Here is a 20,969-nt window from a genome sequence, read left to right on the forward strand (position 1 = left end):
ATATATTTTGTATATGTTTATATTATATTAACGAAAACTATATGTTAATATTATATTGATGAAAATTATATGTTAATATTGTATTAATGAAAATTATATGTTAATATTATATTAATGAAAATTTAAACTTTATTTAAATAATAATTTTTGTGTTAATAATTTTCATCATTTTATTTTATAATGTTGTTATAATAATTATTATTGTTAGGTAGACAAGTATAAAGTATTTTGTTACTTGCAGTGCTCTCGATTCTGAGTCGGAAAGATTAGTTCAAAATGCACTTGATAAGTTAATACAAGGTATGTTCAAGTATATTTAGAAAACATTTAAAACTATTTATATCATATATTGTTTGTTTGTTTTTTATTTATTTTGAAACAGTAATACAAATATTTAAAATGATAAATAAATATGTATATTAATTATTGTTTTCAACCAAGTCTTTATCACACTTATTAAAGAAGTTGTCAAAACTGTAGTGTATAGATAAATATATATATATTTTATTTTGTAAATAAATATATATTTTAGTATTTCTTCAAAGTTCTGATTTTTTTTTTTTTTAATGTATTCGTTCAAGTTTTTTTCATAGACAACTGTAGGATAATACTACAATAAAATTACAATGATATAAACTAGCAGCAAGTCCTCTTTTAAACTAGTTTTTATCATTCATTTCATGGTATTTTTATTGTTACACTTTTTCATCAATCTGGATTGCATACTTATCAAACTATATCTTTTTTTTGTTATTGTTGAAATTAATCTCTTTAGAAATATTCTTTTTTAATTCACAGTTAACATTTCGATTTTATAAAATCAATTTAATCTATATTAAATCAATTTAATCTGCCAGCTTGTTTTTCACTAAAAAGATTTATAAAAAGATTTAAAAAAAAACTACAACCTTTTTTTTTCTTTATTTTAATTATTAGTTCAGGTTCTTTTGAATTTTCAAAATTATATTGATTCCATGTCAATGAGCCATAATCTTTTTTTAATTTTTGAAGAACTAACTCACCGAATCTTTCTTTTCATTTGTTTCCAAGCATTTTCTATGGGATTCTTATGAGTTGTGACACCATTCAAAAATATAAAGTCTATTGCTACACATTCAATCCCACTGTTAAAACTTTTTTATTGGTTTTTATTATATTTTTGCAAGATGTATATGTAACTATGAAAAGCAATTTTTAAAATTGCTTTTTGTGGTTACATAGAAATTTTCATTGTAGTTTTCTTTATAGATGTTTTTTAAATAAACTTTTTATCTTTAATTTTAACTAAAGATAAATATTGATTAACTAAACACATGTTTTTGAATAAAAGAAATTGTTATAGTTTATCATTTTTGGTGTTAAAAATAAATTTTCGACATTTAGGTTTAATAAAATCTAATGATTTCAGGTCGCACAGTGATTGTTATTGCTCATCGATTAAGTACAATACAAAATGCTGGTAAGAAAACTCATGATTTTTATAAAACAGTTTGACTTTTTTAATATTAATACATTTTAATATATTTTAGATTTAATTGCTGCAATGGCTAATGGAGAAATCAGAGAGGTAATCAATTAATATTTATTATCATATTTTATGCAGATTGTTTTAATGTTTTGCTATTAAATTTTATACTTTCTGGTTTATACTTTCATGTATTTAATTAGTTTTAGGTAAGTTACCCTTTTTTTAAACAAAAGTTAACTCTATTTTATTAAACAAATAAAAAAAGGTTTTTTAACATTCAAAATAAAATTGTAGAAACAATATTTACTTCAAAAATTCAAAAACTCCTAAAGTTGTTTTATTTTCTTTCCATTTGATGAGGTTACATTTTTCCATGCTCCATAACTGCAAAAGTTTTTGACGTGGATTTGTTTATTTTTTGTTCTGTATTAAGTAGTGTTCCACTACCCACCAAGCAAACCACATGGAAGCCAGGTAATATTTGTTTGAGATGTAAAACGGTAACCGTACATAATCATAGTTTAGTGGAATCAAGACATCGACCACATAGGCATGATTAATAAAAAGCAAAAGTATCTTAGGGACAATTCATTGCATTTAATCACGTGTGAAGTTATTAAAAATGTGCTACAATATTGTGTGCAACTGTGATATAGAGGATCCTTTTTTTTTGTTTTAACCACAGCACCTAATGTGGCTTTTGACCAAATATATATATATATATATATATATATATATATATATATATATATATATATATATATATATATATATGTGCGTGTGTGTGTGTGCGCGCGCGCGTGTGTGTATATATATATATACAGTACTGTGAATATGTTTTAGACCACTTGTATAATTAGACGTATTTACCACTTTTTTCCTATATAATTTTTATAAAGTGTACTTAAGTTTAATAATATATAAGAAAAGTTGAAAGAATATATTATTTTGAATAAATAAACAAAATTGATGAGGGAACATGTGGGATTTTTTTGTTTATTTATTAAAATGATATGTCATAATAACTGCAGACCAAGCATTCATCTAAATAAGAAATAAAAATAAACTAGTTTAAACTAATTCGGGTTCATTCTCTTTCATTTAAGTTTTTGACAAGTGCAGTCATAGTATGAATTTAGTACAATAATGATGGATTCCGGTACATTTTTTAAAAATTGTTATTTTTTATGAACACAGTTAAACAAATAGTTAAAAGTAATTAAACAAAGTTATTAGTTTGCATTTTTAGATAAATAAATTTTTTTTTTGATTTTTAAATGTTTAGTTTGTATTTTTAAATGTTTAGCTTGTATTTTTAAATTAATTAAATGGGTAAAATATCTTTAATAGAGAGACAAAAAGTTATTGAGCTCACGAAGGTTATTCGCAGTGCCAAATTTTATCCAAAACAGGATATTCGAAGACTGCTGTTGCAGAAATCATTAAAAATTTAGAGAAACTGGCTCCCTTGAAGATAGAAAAAAAAGTGGTAGACCTCTTAAGCTAACAAAAGATGACAATAAATATTTAAAACCTGTTTTTTAAGAAATAGAAAAAAAGCATCAACCGAGTTGGCAAAGGACATTAACACAGCAACTAGGAAAAATGTCAGCTCTTCTTGTATTCGATGACACCTACTCAATTTGGGATTAAGAGGATGTATTGCGATTCGAAAACCATTATTACGGTGTGGCAATAATGAAAAACGACTTAAATATGCAAAACAACAAAAAGATTGGGCCCAGGAAAAGTTTAATCGGGTTCTGTACACCGATGAGTCCAAATTTAAAATTTTTGGAACGAAAAGAGGCCGATATGTTCGAAGAAGAATTGGAGAAGCCTATCAGTCCGAGTGTTTAAACCCTGCTATTAAACCCTGTTTGGGGCTATTTATCTTCATCTGGAGTAGGTGATTTGATAAAAATAGAGGGGTGAATCACCGGTGAACATTAAGGCACCATGCTGTATCATCCGGATTGAGATTAATAGGTCATAATTTTATTTTGCAGCAGGACAATGACCCAAAACATTGTTTCCAAGTGGCAAAAAATTATTTAAATAAAATGGCAGGGGAAGGAGTACTGGGATTGATGACCTGGCCTCCAAAGAGTCTAGATTTGAATATTATTGAGCATATTTGGGATTATCTGGACAGAAAGAAGGTCGAACATGCTCCCCAAAATGCTGAAGAATGTTTTAAAGTCCTTCAAAGAGAGTGGCACAATTTATCCCAGGATTTTATAACCAATTTGTATGAATCTATTCCCTGGCGAATATCGGCTGTGATTAAGGCAAAAGGAGGACATAGTAGATATCAAGAGTTTTTTATGAAGTTTGACATTAAAAAATTTGTAATTGTTCCATACTTTGTATGAAATACATGTGTTTTAATAAGTTTATAATATAGAACTACAAAGTTGTCAGACAGAATAGCTTACCGAATGTTCTACATGAGATTGTGACAAATAATATTAGCAAAGATCAATACTATCTTTATAACATGTGCTTTATAACATGTGCAACAGTATCTTTATATTCTTAAGGGGTAAACAGATTCTATCTGTTGACCAGCTTCGCACCCCTTCATCTATTAGCCTGGCACATATGTATTTTTAATACATTGTTTCCAGTTTAGGATGTTGAATGCTGGATCTTCTTGACTCAATGCATGAGTTTTGCTTGTGTCTCTGTTTTTATGACTGGGCACCTCATTCTATTATCTCCTAATGAGGGTACAGCTCTAAAACTCAGTTTTATGGTTCTGAGGCCGGCTTGTAGTCAGGTTTCCCGAACTCTGTGGTAGCTCTCAGAGAGGCTGATTCCATCAACAGCTGAAAAATATAAAAGTATTGCCATGTTTGCGCATGGATGGTGTCCCTGTTTGTACTTTTGATGTGCATTGCGGAGGCCACATTTGGAGCCCTTTGTTACGGCTTTGAGTTTATTAGTAGTAATGAGGCAATTGCTTGGGCTATTAAACAGTGTTCTGAGTACTATCTATGCTTTGAGTCAAGTTCTTCAATCAAATTTGAAAATGAATAAAGTACCAAAAATTATAAAACACAAAAAACCATCATCATCACCAAGTTCTCTAAACCTATCATTCACTAATATTTGTAGTCTTCGAAAGTAACTTTTCTTCTGTTAAGTTTTATCTCTTGCAAAGTTCACCAGACCTACTTGCTCTTTGTGAGACTAATTTGAGTTCAGCTGTCTCATCTTGCGATCTTAGTGTTGATGGTTATCTTCCTTTAATTCGTAAAGACTCCAATAGTCACATGCTTGGCCTAGGCATTTACATTCCTAAGAATTCACCCATTTGTCATGGATTAAAACTAGGTTTTAATCCACAGACTATTCTTTTATGTACTTTTGTGTAGCACTACTTTACTCTATCGCCTTTATCTTTGTTCTATATCACTCTCCTTTATCTCAAGACTGCACCCTTTTGATGTTATTTCTGATCATATTGACCATGCCCTCTCTCATTATTCATCAGCTAATATAGTTGTTGTTGGTGACTTTAATGCTCACCACTCTGAATGGCTTGGCTCTAGTGTCAGTGACTCTGCAGGCAAAAAGCCCATAAATTTTGTGTTTCTCAATCCCTTACTCAAATAGTCAATTTTTGACTCGCTTTCCAGACAACCCAAATCATTTACCTTCTCTACTCGATTATGTCTTGTTTCCTGTCGACAAATGTGCTTCTTACATAACTTTTTGGATTCAGGCTGGCATGAACTCTTTTTTTCCCTCTCAACGATTCCAGTCAAGCCTCACTCTCCTCCATGGTTTTTCTCACACTGTGCTGCTGGGATTGCCAATCAAAACTGTTACTTCCATATTTATCAGCAAAACAACTCTCCAGAAAACAGGCGTCTGTTTATTACTACTAGAAGCCATTGTAAAAAGGTTTTGTCTAACGCCAAAGCCCACTATTCTCAGGTCATGAAATCTTGTATCTCATCTCAAAAATTAGGGACTCGTGACTTCTGGAGAATCTTTAATAGTATTAATAATAAGGGCAAATCCTTAATTCCACCTGTCTTGTATGGTTCAGACTTTGTCACCTCACCTAAAGACAAAGCTGAATTGTTTGCTAAGAACTTTCATTAATATCATCTCTTGATTCCACTAGTTGCCTTCTACCTGATATTGCCAACAAACAGGTTGATCCGTTGCTTGACATTCGTATCACTCCAGCTTCTATATCTAAAGTGATTTCCTTCCTAGGCTCTTCTACAGCTTGTGGCCCGGACAGCATACCTGTTATTGTCTTGCAGAAATGTTCTCCGGAGATGTCGTCTATATTCTCAAAACTATTCAACAAGTGCTTATCAGAGTCTTGTTTTCCAGCTTGCTGGAAAGCGGCATCTGTTATCCCTATCTTCAAAAGGAGATAGGGATGCTGGAGAGCGATCTGATTTGTCTAACTACCGTCCCATTAGTCTTCTTCCTATCATAAGCAAGGTTTTTGAATCTTTAATTAACAAACACTTAATTTTTCATTTTGAATCTAATAACTTACCTTCAATATGGATTTCAATCTTCTCGTTTGACAGCTGGTTTGCTAACAGTAATAACTGATAGGTTTTATCGTGCATTAGATAAAGGTGGAGAGATTAAGGCCATCGCTCTTGACATTTCAAAAGCTTTTGATAAAGCTTGGCAAGCTGGTCTTCTCCATAAGCTTTCTTCTTATGGTGTATCTGGCAACATCTTTAAGATTATTGAATCCTTCCTTTCCAATCGTACTATAAAAGTTGTCCTCCATGGACAGCACTCTTATTCTGTAACTTCAGGGGTTCCTCAAAGTTCTATTCTTGGCCCTATACTCTTTTTAATTTACATTAATGATCTTCCAGATATTCTCACATTTAAGGTGGCATTGTTTGCTGATGATGCTACCATTTATTCTTGTCGTGATAAGAAACCAACACTTTCTGATTGCTTGGAAGGGGGCATTTGAGCTTGAAAAGGATCTCACTTCTGCTACAGCATGGTGCTCACAGTGGCTGGTGAACTTCAATACAGATAAAACTTTTTTCAGCTGATTGTTATCGCAATAATTTAGATTTTCCTATATTTATGAACGGTGATGTACTTGATGAGTCATCTACTCTTCATCTTCTAGGATTAACTCTTACTTCCAATCTTTCTTGGGAACCATATATCAAACCACGATACGAAACCAACACTCTCTGATTGCTCTTACTTCTAATATTTCTTGGGAACCATATATCAAATCAGTTGCAAAATTAGCATCTGCTAATGTTGCATCTCTTTATAGAGCTCGATATTTTCTTACTTCAGATTCTATTCTCTATCTCTTTAAATCTCAAATCCGGTCTTGTATGGAATACTGTTGCCATATCTGGGGCGTATCTTCTAATGATATCCTTTCTCTTTTAAACAAGGTGCAAAAACGCATTGTAAACATAATTGGACCTGCTCTTGCAACCAATCTCCAACCATTATCACATTGTGGTAATGTTGCTTCTCTTTCTCTTTTCTACAAATACTATAATGGGCACTGCTCTAAAGAGCTAGTGTCTCTTGTGCTATCTACTAAAATTCATTCTTGTGTTACTCGTCATTCAATTTTGTGTCATCCTTTTTCTGTGACTGTTCCTAAGTGCTCCAAAAATGCTTATTCTTCTAGTTTTTTTCCTCGAACATCAGCTCTTTGGAATTCACTTCCTTCATCTTGCTTTTCTGATTCATACAATTTGCAATCCTTAAAGTCGTCTGCCAATCGTTATCTTGCTCTACAATCTTCATCTCTTCTCTTCCAGTAACTTTAAACTTTAATTAGTGGTTGCTTGCAGCCTTGTTGAAAGGAAGATTTTTTTTTTAAATATATATATCTATATATATATAGAGAGAGAGAGAGAGAGAGAGATTATTTTGAAAAAATGTAAGTGGTCTAAAACATATTCACAGTACTATATATATATATATATATATATATATATATATATATATATATATATATATATATATATATATATATATATATATATATATATATATATATATATATATATATATATATATATATATATATATAAATAAAGAGAGAGAGAGATTGATTTAGATATATTATTTGGAAGAAATCTCTGGTGCTTACGAGCCCAAGACAAACTTTCAATTTTTTTTTTTTTAATTTTCCTTCTCTAAATTACCAAATAAACTTCCCTGCTCGTTTTTTTTATACCAAAATCCGTCAACATTAACTCCATTGCGTTTAGACTATAATAAAGTTTTCCAAATTTAAAATTTTGTACTATGAATTAGTGTGAATATAGAAGAACCTCAGTGAAAATAACTAGTAAAAAAAAGTCAATAAGCTTGATAAAAAATTCTTCAATAAAAATCTGTATTTTTATTCAACATTAAGATTTAAATAGTAAAAAGTTGTCTACTTTGAAGTAAATTTCAAAACATTTATCAATACTGAGATCTTCCTTCATGTTAGCAGTGTCCCTAAGAACTGTTTTCATTTTAGCAGTGTCTGTTTCGTTCTAGTTAGAGAGATTTGTGTTATGTATAACTTTCATATGAAAAATTGGTTGGCAAACTGGTTGCGCTAGTGTTATTTATCATTAAATGAATTTCGTCTAAAATGTTAGGCATCGTACGTTTAAAGTAAATTAATTATTATGCAATCCGAGAGAAAATCTATTTTTTAACCTTTTTCTGGTTGTAAAGACATATTGGAGTGTAATGTTAAAAACCCATATAAATATAATAGGTTTTGTAGCTGAAATCTTCAGGCATTCCAGCTTTTAACTGGTTAATTAACATATGCGAATTGATTTCCGCAGAGATGACAAAATATTAAGTAATTCGTAAAGAAAACAAAATTTTCTATATAATTTCTAACAAAACAGGTGTTATTCAGGTTTAACCATAAAATGATAGTTTTATTTGTTTTGGTTAAACAAAAAATTTCATTCAAAAGAAATATTTTATAAACCTATGATAATAATATCGTTATGGATTAATTTTTTTTAATAAGATTTTATTTTGTTTGAAAAATATTTTTAATGTAAGAAATTTTCTTTGACAGTTAGACTCAGGTAGGATAAGATCAAAAAGAATTGTGTTTTTATAGCTAATACAATATAAAAAAGTAAAATAAAAACACTGTTAAGAAGAAAATTAGATGACAGAATTTTTTAATAGCTTTTTATATATTGAATGCACTTACAAATTTTACTTAAATTTTAAGCTTAACTTTTGAGATATGGTTCAAAGTGCCTTAGTCTTTGCATAGGAGCGCACAGTGCGTAACTTATTAAAATTGAGGTTTTCACTGCGCTCTCCTACATTAAAAACTGAATAATGGTAACCTTATTTTGAGACAATTAGCAAGGTTCAGAAATTAGCAATTGTATTTCAACTGTTAGAGAATTATGATTTAAAACAAAGGTAACAGTTCACTTACCTAAAATATATTACTAAAGTTGAGGTATAATTGAAATCAAGCTACTTTTATCTTTTGTTATCAACTCATAATTTTTTTTTAATATAAATAAAAAGATTGATCCAAATTATGTTTTAACATGTTATGTTTAACATCTTATAATATATGCTTTATTCATCGTTTCCTATCTTTCTTGCTACATCGTTTTAATTAAAATGATTTACAAAATTTAACTGAAATCTAAATTAAAAATGTGATGTGATAAATACACGAAAATTTTATTTTAGTTCGGAACTCGGAAATCTAACATAAATCATAAATAAAATCTAACATAAAAATGTGATGTGATAATAAAAGAAAATCTTAAAATTTTATTTTAGATCGGAACTCATAAAGAACTGATACAGAAAAATGGTTTGTATGCGGAGTTAGTTCGAAATCAGGATGCATCAGAAAGACTTTAGAGCTTCGTTTAGTTTTCAACTCAACAAGTTTTATATACTTAAGAATTTTATTGAGTGGAAATTCCATTAGTTTTCTATTTCATTGAGCTGCAGAGTTTTCTCTATAAAAACTTGTTATACTTTAGTTATATGTGTTGTATTATAGTTTTCTACCTACCTAGTTTTCATTCTTTTAATTAGTAGATAATTTTATTTAGTTCAAATGCACTAGGGGAAAAATGATCTAATTATATCAATTTATTTGAATTAAAAAATGTTATTTTAAACAGTTTTTCTTTTATCACTAAACTCACTCTTTGGTTGCAATACAAAACACCTTGAAAATGATCAAAAAAGTTATTTTTCGAAGATAAAATTTTTTTTATGTTCCGCGGAGAAATAACTAATTGAATTCATTCAAAAGATAGAAGCTAAACTAAAAAATATCAAAACATTTAAAAATCATTTACTTAGAAATCATTCTAAAATGCAACAAAATTTCGACTAAAAATGTCGGTTTTTAACCCACAAGCAAAAAAAAGCCATATACAAAACACGACTTGTAGTGTGAAAAATAATTTTAAAATTTGCAATAAAAACAACTTATTATTAATAAATAGTGTAGAGAAGCAAAGAAGTTTACCTAAGAGTGGAATTAACTTAGTTAATTTCTTACTTTTCTGAATTTAGCGCCCATTGTGAAGTTTCGATTATCTACCCTAACAAAGAAAATTTGTTAGCTTTTTATTATTGCTTTTAGTTCGCTATTTATTGCATAATTATAGTTTGTTTGTTATAATTATAGCCTTTGCTACTAGAAGCATTATCTTTGTAAAATCATTTAAATTATCTGAACTAAAATTGCGCTGAACTTTTCTTTGGTTGGGGTAAGTTTTTGGTTGCTAAGATGCTTTAAATAATTGAGTTTTTTTGAAAGATTGAAGATTACTTGAATTTTTCCAAATAAGTATCATGTCTGACATCTCTACTATTGTAATGATTGTTTGAAAATCGTCAGATTTGATTTCTCGATCAATGGTCAAATAATCTATTGTCGCACTAAGCAAGGAAATATGTTAATAATCCGAGACGAATAATATTGAAGTAATTTTTACATAGGACGTCATAATTATTTTTACTATTAAAAAATTACGCAAATGTTTAGAAAACTGGGTTTTTTTTCCGGATTAATTTAATTTACCGGTAATAAATAGTTTTAAACCGATAGTTTTTTTTTATTATTGAACGTTAACGCATGTTTATTTATTATATTATATAGTTTTTTATAGCTATAAATTATAAATATTTTAGGAGAACAATCTGAGTCAGTTCTCTATACTTTCACACCCGTTGAAATGAATTGTAAAATAAAAATAAAGTTCACACCTGTAAAAATGAATTAAAGTATCTTACTATAGTGGTGACCAGAAAATTTTTTTCTACTAATAAAAAATCAATTTGTTGTATGAAGTTTGTACCTCTATAGTATCATGATTCCAATCCATTATTCTTTGCAGACTGAAATAAACAAGAAAAAACTATTATGAAAAGTATTTTTCATAATAGTTTTTACTTGTTTATTTCAAGTACCCCGGGCGCTAGAAAAGAAAAGACAAAAGAAGAAACAAGATTTTTTTTATAAAAAAGTAAAATTATTTGTATTGATGAGTTATAAACTTAATTTATTAAGTGATGTGCATAAAAATTATTTTTTTTTTGTTTATATTACCAAAGAAATATAGTTTTAAATAATTTATCTCCTTTTTTGGTTGGTGGGGACAAAAAATTTGACTGATTTTCATGTTGGTGATACTGAAGTAGACACTAGGTCTTTTCCAAACAAAACACTTTATTCATAAATCTCATAAATGTAATAATAATTATTCTGAAATACCACGATTTTAAATATTTAAAAAGTTAAAAAAAAAAAAACCAAAATAATTAATTTTATTTGCTAAGGTTTTTGTTTGCAAGTATTTGCAATAACTTCCTAAGGAGAGTTAAAATCTCTACACAAATCAAATGTCACGCTTATCCTCAAAAAGGAAAAAAAAAGTCAAGACTTATAACTACAAGCTGGTGTTTCTCGCCTATATCGGCAGTGACGGAGAGAGTTATCATAGATAAGAGTATAAAACATAGTGCACAATTTAATATAAAAGTGGATTTGTACACCACAGAGGCTGCCTTAAATACCTGATTGAATCTCGTAATATTTTAAAGGATGCAGTTTACCGGGGACACCTGGTTGACATATTTTACCGACTTTGCCAAAGCATTTAACAGAGAGTTACACCCTCAAGAATCAATTCTTCCATCACTGCTATTTGTACTTTTTGTCAATGATTTTCCAAACTGCGTTATAACCATACCAAACTATACGGTGATGATGGCAAGATTATATAAGATATCAATACCAAGCGACTTTCTTGAAAATGAAAATTTGTGAGCGGACATCCATAGTGCTGTAAATTTTTCGCCTAACTCCTTTATGATTTTAACGTTTAGAAGTGCAAGGTAATCCAAGTTGGTTGTCGCATAAGCTAATTACTAATTAGCTTATGCGACAACCAGTTCTTGATCATTCTTCTAATAGAATAAGAATCTCAAAGAAACGGTTTTCACAGTCCCAATTTTGATTGTAAATGATAAGCATTTTTGTATTGCTGTATCAGGTCACTGCGTTCTTCGAGTGTAGTCAAGCCGAGTACTTTTAGTTTTTTTGTTGTAACTAAAATATTTAATTATAATTAAACAAAGCTGGAACTGTAAAAACTGTTTCTCTAAGATTCTCATTTTTCTGGTTGAATGATCAAGACCAAATTAAAGCTTGTAAATTAAAAGACAAATAAAAGACAATGGAAGATATTTCGCATCTTAATAGTTTATAGTAGTCTTCATTTTTCACTTGTGGAAAACTTTAGGTTTTCTCAAGCAAATATATTCAAAGGGTCTTTAGCGTATTTTCCACACTTTATGTATTCTAATTCTAATTTTTTAACGCAATGCCAGTGCCTGTAGCCGAAGGTGAATAACCTTTAAGTAAACTAAAAATTTAATTTAAAAAAATAATAGAGCCACTATAAAAAAAGAGCTTCTATCGGGAATATATATTGAAAATGAAATGGATAAAACTCTGACGGGTAATTCCATGTCAAAACAACAAGTCGAAATAACCCACCATCTCAGGAATACTTGATTTTTGGCACAAATGTAGATAATAGTGTTGTTAGAAATAATCAAAAATAATTTGGAGCCAATTTCATTATTTTAAGAGTTGTGGGTCTTTGAAATTTGAGATTTTTTACATTTTTTTATTCTCCGCGCTCTTAGCAACGTTTATAGCATCATTAAAATGTTAAAGTATCCACAGTTACATTAACCATACGTTTACAAAATTTAATAGGTATAAAAACTTTTGAAGGAAGAAATCAAAAATCATTACTTAAAGTTATAAGATCTTAAAGTTGATTAAAAAATTTGAAATGCAAACTGGGTTTTTAACAATAATTTTTCAGTAAACATGTCTAGTTTAAGATTAATTGCAGAAAAGGTATTGATCTATTCATTTTAAATCTTTACAATAATAGTTTATATATAAATACCTATAAGAGGCAAAAATTATTTCACTGTTTTTTAATGCACGTATCTATTTTATTATTGTTTTATTTTTGCAATTTTATTTTTGTATTTTTATTTACCGTTTTGGTTATAATCTCCATATAGAGATTATAACTAAAATAATTTCTCACAAAAAAAAAAATTTCTCTGATAAGTATTATTATTAATACTCAAATGTTAAAACCAATTGCTCCATTTAATTAATTAAACAAGAAACCAGAAATTCATTTTTATTTTTATTTTAAACTAAATAAATGTAATCATAGTTATGATTTCACTTATTTAGTTATTTAGTAAATAAAAATGAATTTCTGGTTTCTTCTTTGATTAATTAAATGGAGGAATTGGTTCTAACATTTGAGTTTGGATTATAATACTCATGTGAGAAATTATTACTTATTTTATGTTAAGTTTAGAAAAATAAAATACTGAAATTAAATATTTTTATAATGGCTGGAACATCACAATGCTCTGTTGGATTGATTTTAAAATCAAATTGTCACAAGTTAACGTTTACAAACCACATTGAAATAAACGTTTTTCAAGATTTAGCTCCAGATGAGCAAAGTTTAGTTGCGCTGAGGTCTGGTGTTTCTCCTGTTTTGATTATTGACTTATGCTTTCATAATCAAAAGTTCTATCTTGAGAAATTCCCTGTGTTTCAGAATAAATGCTGTGATCCGCTGTTAGTTCACAAAAGACCGTGCAAAGGTTAGTAAAGCTTGTTATAAAGTTTTTTATAAATCCTACTATGTCATAATTTTAAGTTCTTTATGTTTATTAATACTAGGCACATTTTATTTTATTAAGTTATTTTTTTAAATTTAGCATCTGTCATAGAAATCACGTTAAAAACCATAGCTTTAAACAACAGGTTCAATATTGTACCTAGTCAAAAAATGTGTACAAATTGCTTAGTCAAATTAAAAGCTTCAACTGAAATTAATAATGATAACATTAATACTGCTGATGATTACACAAATTTAAGTATAAATAAAAAAAACGTATACAATGTTTAACAAGAGGCTGATATAAATAAAAACAGACAAGAACTTTCTGATTGTCTCAGTATAATTGGCGTGTCACCAGTCAAGCTTCAAGGAAGCTTGACTGGTGACACGCCGTTTGCAAATCGTATGAGTATTGGGTAAAAAAAATTAAAGTGTAAGTTTTTAATAATGAATATATTCTTGATTTAAAAAAAAAGTGTTCAGTTCGAAAAAATGTTAGTTTTGATAAAAGTTAACTTGAAAAATGCTGTTCATTTAGGGACAAAATTCAAGTATCGACTTTATGCCCACAAGAATGGTCCATTGAAGCAGCTAGTGAGTATTTTGGTGTTTCAAAGTATCTTATAATAAAATCTAGATCTTAAGTAAAGAAGGAAGGAGTTTTTGCAGTTCCACAAACTAAGCGAGGTAAAATGCTGCCTGATCAAATAAATATTTTAGTGAAAAATTTTTATAAAGATGGTGAAAACTCTCGCCAGATGCCTGGTCAAAAAGATTTTGTAAGTGTTAGTTGGAAAGTTTATATGCAAAAGCAACTACTTTTATCAAGCTTAAAAAAGTTATTTGTCTCATTTAAAATTCTATATCCACATGTAAAGTTAGTTTTTTCCAAGTTTTGTGTTTTAAGACCTAAATAGTGTTTTGTCAAACTCATCAGGAACCCATTCTGTGTGCGTTTGTATCTACCATCAAAATATGAAGTTAATTCTGTTACCCATAAAAGTTAATTACCATGAACTATATAAATTTATTGTTTGTGATATACAAAACAAAGAATGGATGTTACATCGGTGTACACATTGTCCAAAAAATTATAAGAAAAGTTGTTCGTACTAATAGGGCAGTTTGAGGAAGAAGATACTATCAAATTTAACCAATGGGTTACTACTGATAGGTCAGATTAAGTTATGCAGCTTGAAAGCATACCAGATTATGTAAATATGGTGATGGAAAAACTAGTCAAGCTAACAGCGCATTCATATATTTCTAAATGCCAATCTGAATATTTAAAAAATCTTAAAGAAGAACTGCCATCAAATAGCGCAATAATTCTAGGAGATTTTGCAGAAAACTATAGTTTTGTTGTGCAGGATGAAGTACAAGGTTTCCATTGGAATAATCTTTAGTGCACATTTCATCCAGTAGTTGTGTACTATAAAGAAAATCAAGTGTTGCATTCCACTTCATTTTATCAGATGATAATAATCATGATGTACCAATGGTTTACGAAGTGCAAAAATTAATTATCAATAATCTGAGGCAAAAGATACCCAGCATTGTAAACGTGATCTACTTTTCTGATGGCTGTTCATCTCAATATAAAAACTGAAAAAACATTTTTGCAGTTATTATATTGAGATGAACAGTACCAAGAACAAGAGACTTTCATAAATTTATTCCTGTATGTCAAAATGAAGTTAAGATGAAATACTGCAGTGATGACACTATGCCTAGTTTGACTTACAAGTTTAAAAATTGTGATATGAAAGGTGATGTGCAAATTTGGTGTGGAATTTAAATTTATGCACCAAAATGGCCCTTGAATCTTAAAAGACATTTGCTTGCTTCATTATATCAATTATTACGTAGAATCGACTGTTTGCATGTCTATGAAATGTAAATAATAGTATTTTGCATTTGTTAAAAAAAATTACCTAATTTTGTTTTGTTTTACCGTTCAAAGAAATTCAAAGGAATATTTGAAGTTCACTAATTTGTATAAAAATTTGTCAATTCATAAAAACATGGAATTCAAAGAATTAATGTGTTTTGATATTTAAAATTGAGTTTATTTATGGACATGCATATCATGGGTATTGCAGTTTTACACCTAAGTGAAAATACCTCTTATTTTTTGACTAGCTCTGAGTGAAAATACCTATTTTTAAAATTTAAATTTTTTTAATTGAGTTTATTAAATATGTATATTGTAGTTTTACACATAAGTAAGAACTCTTACTTTCTGGTTGTGCCTAAACATAAATACTTATCAATCTTCTGTCTCAATCTCCATATACTTCCAATCAAAAATAAAATAAAAATAAAATTTTTTAGATTAGCAAGTCAAAAAACAGCTTAGTTTTTTTTTTAAAGGTATTTATATATACTTTAAGAATACGAAGTTTGGAAATATATAGATCATAACATTTTCTGTAATTCTTCTTATAGTAAGCATGTTTACTTTTAAATTTTATTAAAAACACCGATTTGCTCTCATTGGTTTATTATTAAATATAGAAAATTATTATTTCTTAGTATAAATTTATGTTTTAGCATCTTATAATATGTGGAAAATTTTAAGTTATGACATAATATAGTTAAGATAACAACGTATGTATCGACATTTACTTGTTACTAAGGACGTTGCTAGAGGAGCATGCTAAGTAAAAATGTTACTAAGTTTTGAATTTTATACGAGCATAACTTCTAAAATAATCCGATTTGTTTCAAACAAATTTTGACAATTCTTTTTTAGCGTAGTTAAGTATCTTTGTTGCAAAAATTAAGTCATTTCGAGATAATGGGTTATTATTTTGAATTTTTGTTGTTGTTTTGACACGGAATTACCCTGTTTTAAAATAGAATATTAATAATAATGAATTTGGTTTTAAAAAAAGAAAGAAAAGATTGTTTTCAATATTAACTTCAAAGAATCTGCTTATTAATTCTGATCAGTAAAAGTGTTATTAGTTACTAATCAGTGAAAGTGGTATTAACGTGGCAGAATAGCTCAGTTGGTTAGAGCGTCAAACGAAAGATTAAAACCCGGACTGTTGAACGATGCGAGTTCAAATCATGCCACCGCCAACTCAGCGCTTTAGTAGTACTTCGGTACGCAAAAACATCGGTCAATAACAGACGCTAATTTAGATTAGTCTTAATGACTGTTTGTGGCTGTTCCTATGCTAAGCCAACAATATCTTCGTTTATAAGAACATTGTATAGAAAACAGCATGAAAATTCAAAAAAAAAAGAAAAAAATAATCCAGACGTGGTTCACTGCAATAAAGCATGCCCAATAACAACTAAATTTATTAAAACAAAAACTCTACAAAATCCCTAGATAACACCGGGAACCATCAATTCTTCCCAAAAAAAACAACGATCGTTTGAAAAGTTTATTAAAAAGAACTTTTAAGAATGAAACAATAATAACTATAACCGTCTTTTTGTGATGATTGTGAAGCGCTCAAAAAGTTTTTATTATATAGTTAATTACAAAAATACAAAAATGACAAAAAACTTGGAGCATAATAAATGAGGTTATAAGTAGAAAAGATAGGAATTTTAGTTTTTTTCTAAAAAAGCTAATTATAAATGACTGTGAAATTATTAATACGTCCGTCAGCTTTTTCCGAATTCGCGGGATAGCAAGCTTCATGGCTCACTTCTCTCCTATGTGCCTACCTGCAACATAGCTCATTATAATACATAAGAATTATAATAATTTGAGGACATGAAACTTCAAAATATGGAACAACATCAAGATGGAACATATTTGCCTACAGTACACGACTTATGGCAAAACTTTGTAAATTACAACTCCTTGAAATGAACTAGATCTAAAGCGTTGAAATTTTATGAAAATAAATTAAAACACATTTAAGGGAGAAGCAACTGTTCAGTTTATCTTCAAATGTTTTCTTGCAATATTCGCATGTGAGATGCGGTGCCCAAGAATTCTCTTGGTCCCCGACCGACACGCCGAAGTATGTCTTGTAGGCCCAGCACTTTATACAGCTTGCTTCCACGGAATACTTTTTCGCTCTAGTTTTTATGAATTATCCGTATACATAGCAGAATAAATCAACTCGATACAAAAAACCTCTTAATGCCATATCAAATAAATAATTTCTCTTTAACTACGAATTGTTATTCTTTCAGTCCGCAATAACACGAATTGGAATCTTGGTTCGAGACACCTGTGCTTTTATACTTGTACAGCTACTATTGGAACGTTCAAGAGCGTTCTAGAAAAGCCCTGAGAGTTTTTCGAAAGTTCTGGAAGTTTCTTGAACGTTTAGAGTGTTTAGGAGAGTTGTAAAAACATCTTGACTACTCTAGCAGTTTAGGAATATTTTTTGCTCGGTATTGAAAGCAAATCAAAAGTTTTATCGAAAACACGCAATTTTCCAAAATTTCATTGTCTTGGTCACAGAACCGAAGTTTTTCTAGAATAACAGCAGTTTCCTTTCTATTCTAGACCTAACGGGTTAGGAAAACACACTTTCAACCCAACACAGAACAAAAGTGAAAACTTGCTACATAGTGTAGTTTAAAAAAGTTACCGTTATAACTTTTGCACTTTTTTTAATAAAAGTTTATTTAAAAATGGCTTCTTTTAAATCGACGTAGGAGCCCTGTTAATAAACATAAATAACAAACCTATATGTTTTAGACAATATAAGCAGAATAATTTAAATAAAAAATTTTGTAAGATGGAAAATGTTAAATTATGGCCGAAACAGTTTACCTAGAATTTAGACCATACCGGAAAATCGGGGCATCTAGTCATCCTAACAAAATATTCTAACTGTCTCTCATTAATATTTAGGTCTAAGTCTTAGTTTGCGATGTTAAAATTTTTGATCTCATTGGCGTTGTTTAATGTTTAAATGTAAAAATGTTTATTTTCATGTGCGTTGAAATAAACTTTTGCTATCTTAACTTTGCTAGCTGTACAAATGCTTTTTCTTGTTGACAAACATAGTTTTTATAACCAATGGCAAACATAGTTTTTATAACCAATGGCAAATGGTTCATGTCATAAAAATATTTTTTAGCTTTTATTTCTTCTGTTAAATTTTTGTTACGTGGTCCTTTGCTAAATATAATCAATCAAACAGCTGTTATTTAATTAATGGTGGTTTTTGTTAAATTTTACATCAAACGTGAATAGCATCATGAATAACTTGGTGAATTGTACATAAGCTATCAGTCGCACCTGCTATCACCTGCTTGTGCAGCAAGTTGACGTGCTGTTAATGAAGAATGCGAAATGTTTTTCAACGATGTGCTCATCGCGGTTAGGTATAATATCATAAGTCAAAATTAGACTTTGTATTTAGCAATCAATAACAAATGATAGTTTACTATTGATTAGAATATTGAAATGTTTGTTAATTGATTTTAAATTGGTTTAATAAAATACTTTTATTATGTGTAATTATTCCATAAATGAAATTTACACAATAAAAAGTTTAAATAAATACATATTTTAATATTATCTGAAATTATTATAAATGAACTTCTAAACTAAAAATATTATTAACAGCAATTTAAAAAACTTATCGAAAAAATAAAAACATAATCAATGCTTCATTTTTCATACACAGTTCACAGAAAACTTGTAAGCAAACTAGCCTTCAAATTTTCTGTGAAAATGCTTTATTTTTTTCCTATATATATTTTGCCATTTAAAGATTGTTACGTATGCAAAATGTATAAATGGCAAGGATAAAAATAAAAAAACTTCTAAGGCTAAATCTTAATCTGTAATTCGTTAAAGAAGATCCATATTGTTTAACAATCTGTGACATTGATTGTCTGCTAATTGACCTCCGTGACATGTTTTTACCTGTATGTAAAGTGCTGCTGGGTCTTGTGATGCTTTTGATGTCACCAGACATCATTCATTTCTCTGAACAAACAATTAACAACGCCAATATCTCATTCCATTAGTAAGATGAGATCCATATCTGTACATTGTGGTCCAGAAAAAATAGGCTCGAGGACCACATTTCCAAACTTTTTAGCATGTTTAATATTGCTTCCAATAGGCTTGGAAAACTTCAATAGATTCAAAAAGGAAGACCATTGTACAAGCTAATCCACTATTTTAGAGATTTTTTGAGTCAATATTGCAAACCAAGTTTGACCAAATGATCAGGAAATACTTTCCATAGAAGGAGGATCTCTTCAGTCAGATATGTCAGGCTAATGCAATAAACAACAAGGTGACTAGTTTTGCTTCAACTCTTGTCAATGAAACCATTGATTGAGGTGTGCGTGAAGAAGTCTAACAGTTGTTTTCCAAGGTTGTTAAACCATTGAGATTAGCTAAACATTAACTAAAAACATAAAACTATATAAAAAAATTAGTTTCTTAGTTTACATTCTTTTTGTTTTAAACTTCTTTTCTTAAATTCTTGATTTCTTTGATTATTTTTTTTGTTTGGTTTTGTCTTTCGATTATTTTATGCGCTAAAAAAAAATTACTTTTTTCTTTCTTTAATTTATTTTGAATACTGTTGCTTATTTCCTTTTCTATAAAATTTTTCGTTATAAAAATCTTATAAAATATTAGTATCATATCTTATCAAATAAAAGTAATTTAAGTAGGCTATGGCACATCATGTGGCACATCATGTGGCACATCATGCTTTTTTAAATAATAAAAAGTAGGGTAAATGCGAGTGAATAGAGGATTAAATGAAATAGTAAAAACGAAAACAGTGAAATACAGTGTTCTATGAAATACGCCAATTATTAGCTTGGTCAATAGGGATTTTATTAATTAATTATTTTCAAACTGACATAAAATATGCCTCAAAAAAACTTGAACGTAATAAAAAAAAAATATCACACACCGAAGACCTAGCTGCGCTTGCAGTGACTAAAATAAAAAGTGGCAAACTTTAACTCAACAAAGCTGCTAAATCATTCAGCATACTAGCAGCAACTTTATATAGGCATGTCAGCGGCATAGGTGAAATAATTGGCAATGGGTCAAACACAAGATTGCCGCAACAATTTGAATCAAATCTGGTAAATACACTCATCAAATTATCCCATCGGGCTTTGGTAGAACTTTTAATAATCATCACTTTTGTTACCGACTATTTGTAACACCAAGGTCAATCTCATCTGTTTGCCAACGGTACACCGGGGAAAGACTGGGTACAAGCTTTTCATCAACCAGTGGAGTTATTAGTTCAGCATCAGAGCCGTTGCCAATACTTCATCACTCAAGGCCGCTTCTTGCACGCAAGAAATAG

The 20,969-nt window shown here is 29.2% G+C and overlaps 1 protein-coding gene across 2 annotated transcripts in view; it reads left to right on the top strand.

Moving 5' to 3' along the window:
- LOC100211428 (mitochondrial potassium channel ATP-binding subunit) overlaps positions 1–9,517 on the top strand; it is a 64,926-nt gene extending 55,409 nt beyond the window's left edge. Inside the window, exons 11-14 of one of the 2 annotated variants that reach the window (XR_010637406.1) lie at positions 209–300; positions 1,409–1,459; positions 1,530–1,567; positions 9,278–9,517. Coding sequence is in view for 1 of the 2 variants with exons in the window: in XM_065792400.1 (XP_065648472.1) it covers positions 242–300; positions 1,409–1,459; positions 1,530–1,567; positions 9,278–9,361 (232 nt within the window). In the remaining variant the exon portion in view is untranslated. The remainder of the gene's footprint in view (positions 1–208; positions 301–1,408; positions 1,460–1,529; positions 1,568–9,277) is intronic. The other variant, XM_065792400.1, reaches the window with a different exon arrangement.
- Positions 9,518–20,969: the final 11,452 nt, after the last annotated feature.

This window comes from Hydra vulgaris, chromosome 03, assembly GCF_038396675.1.
Source record: "Hydra vulgaris chromosome 03, alternate assembly HydraT2T_AEP".
NCBI lineage: Eukaryota > Metazoa > Cnidaria > Hydrozoa > Anthoathecata > Hydridae > Hydra > Hydra vulgaris.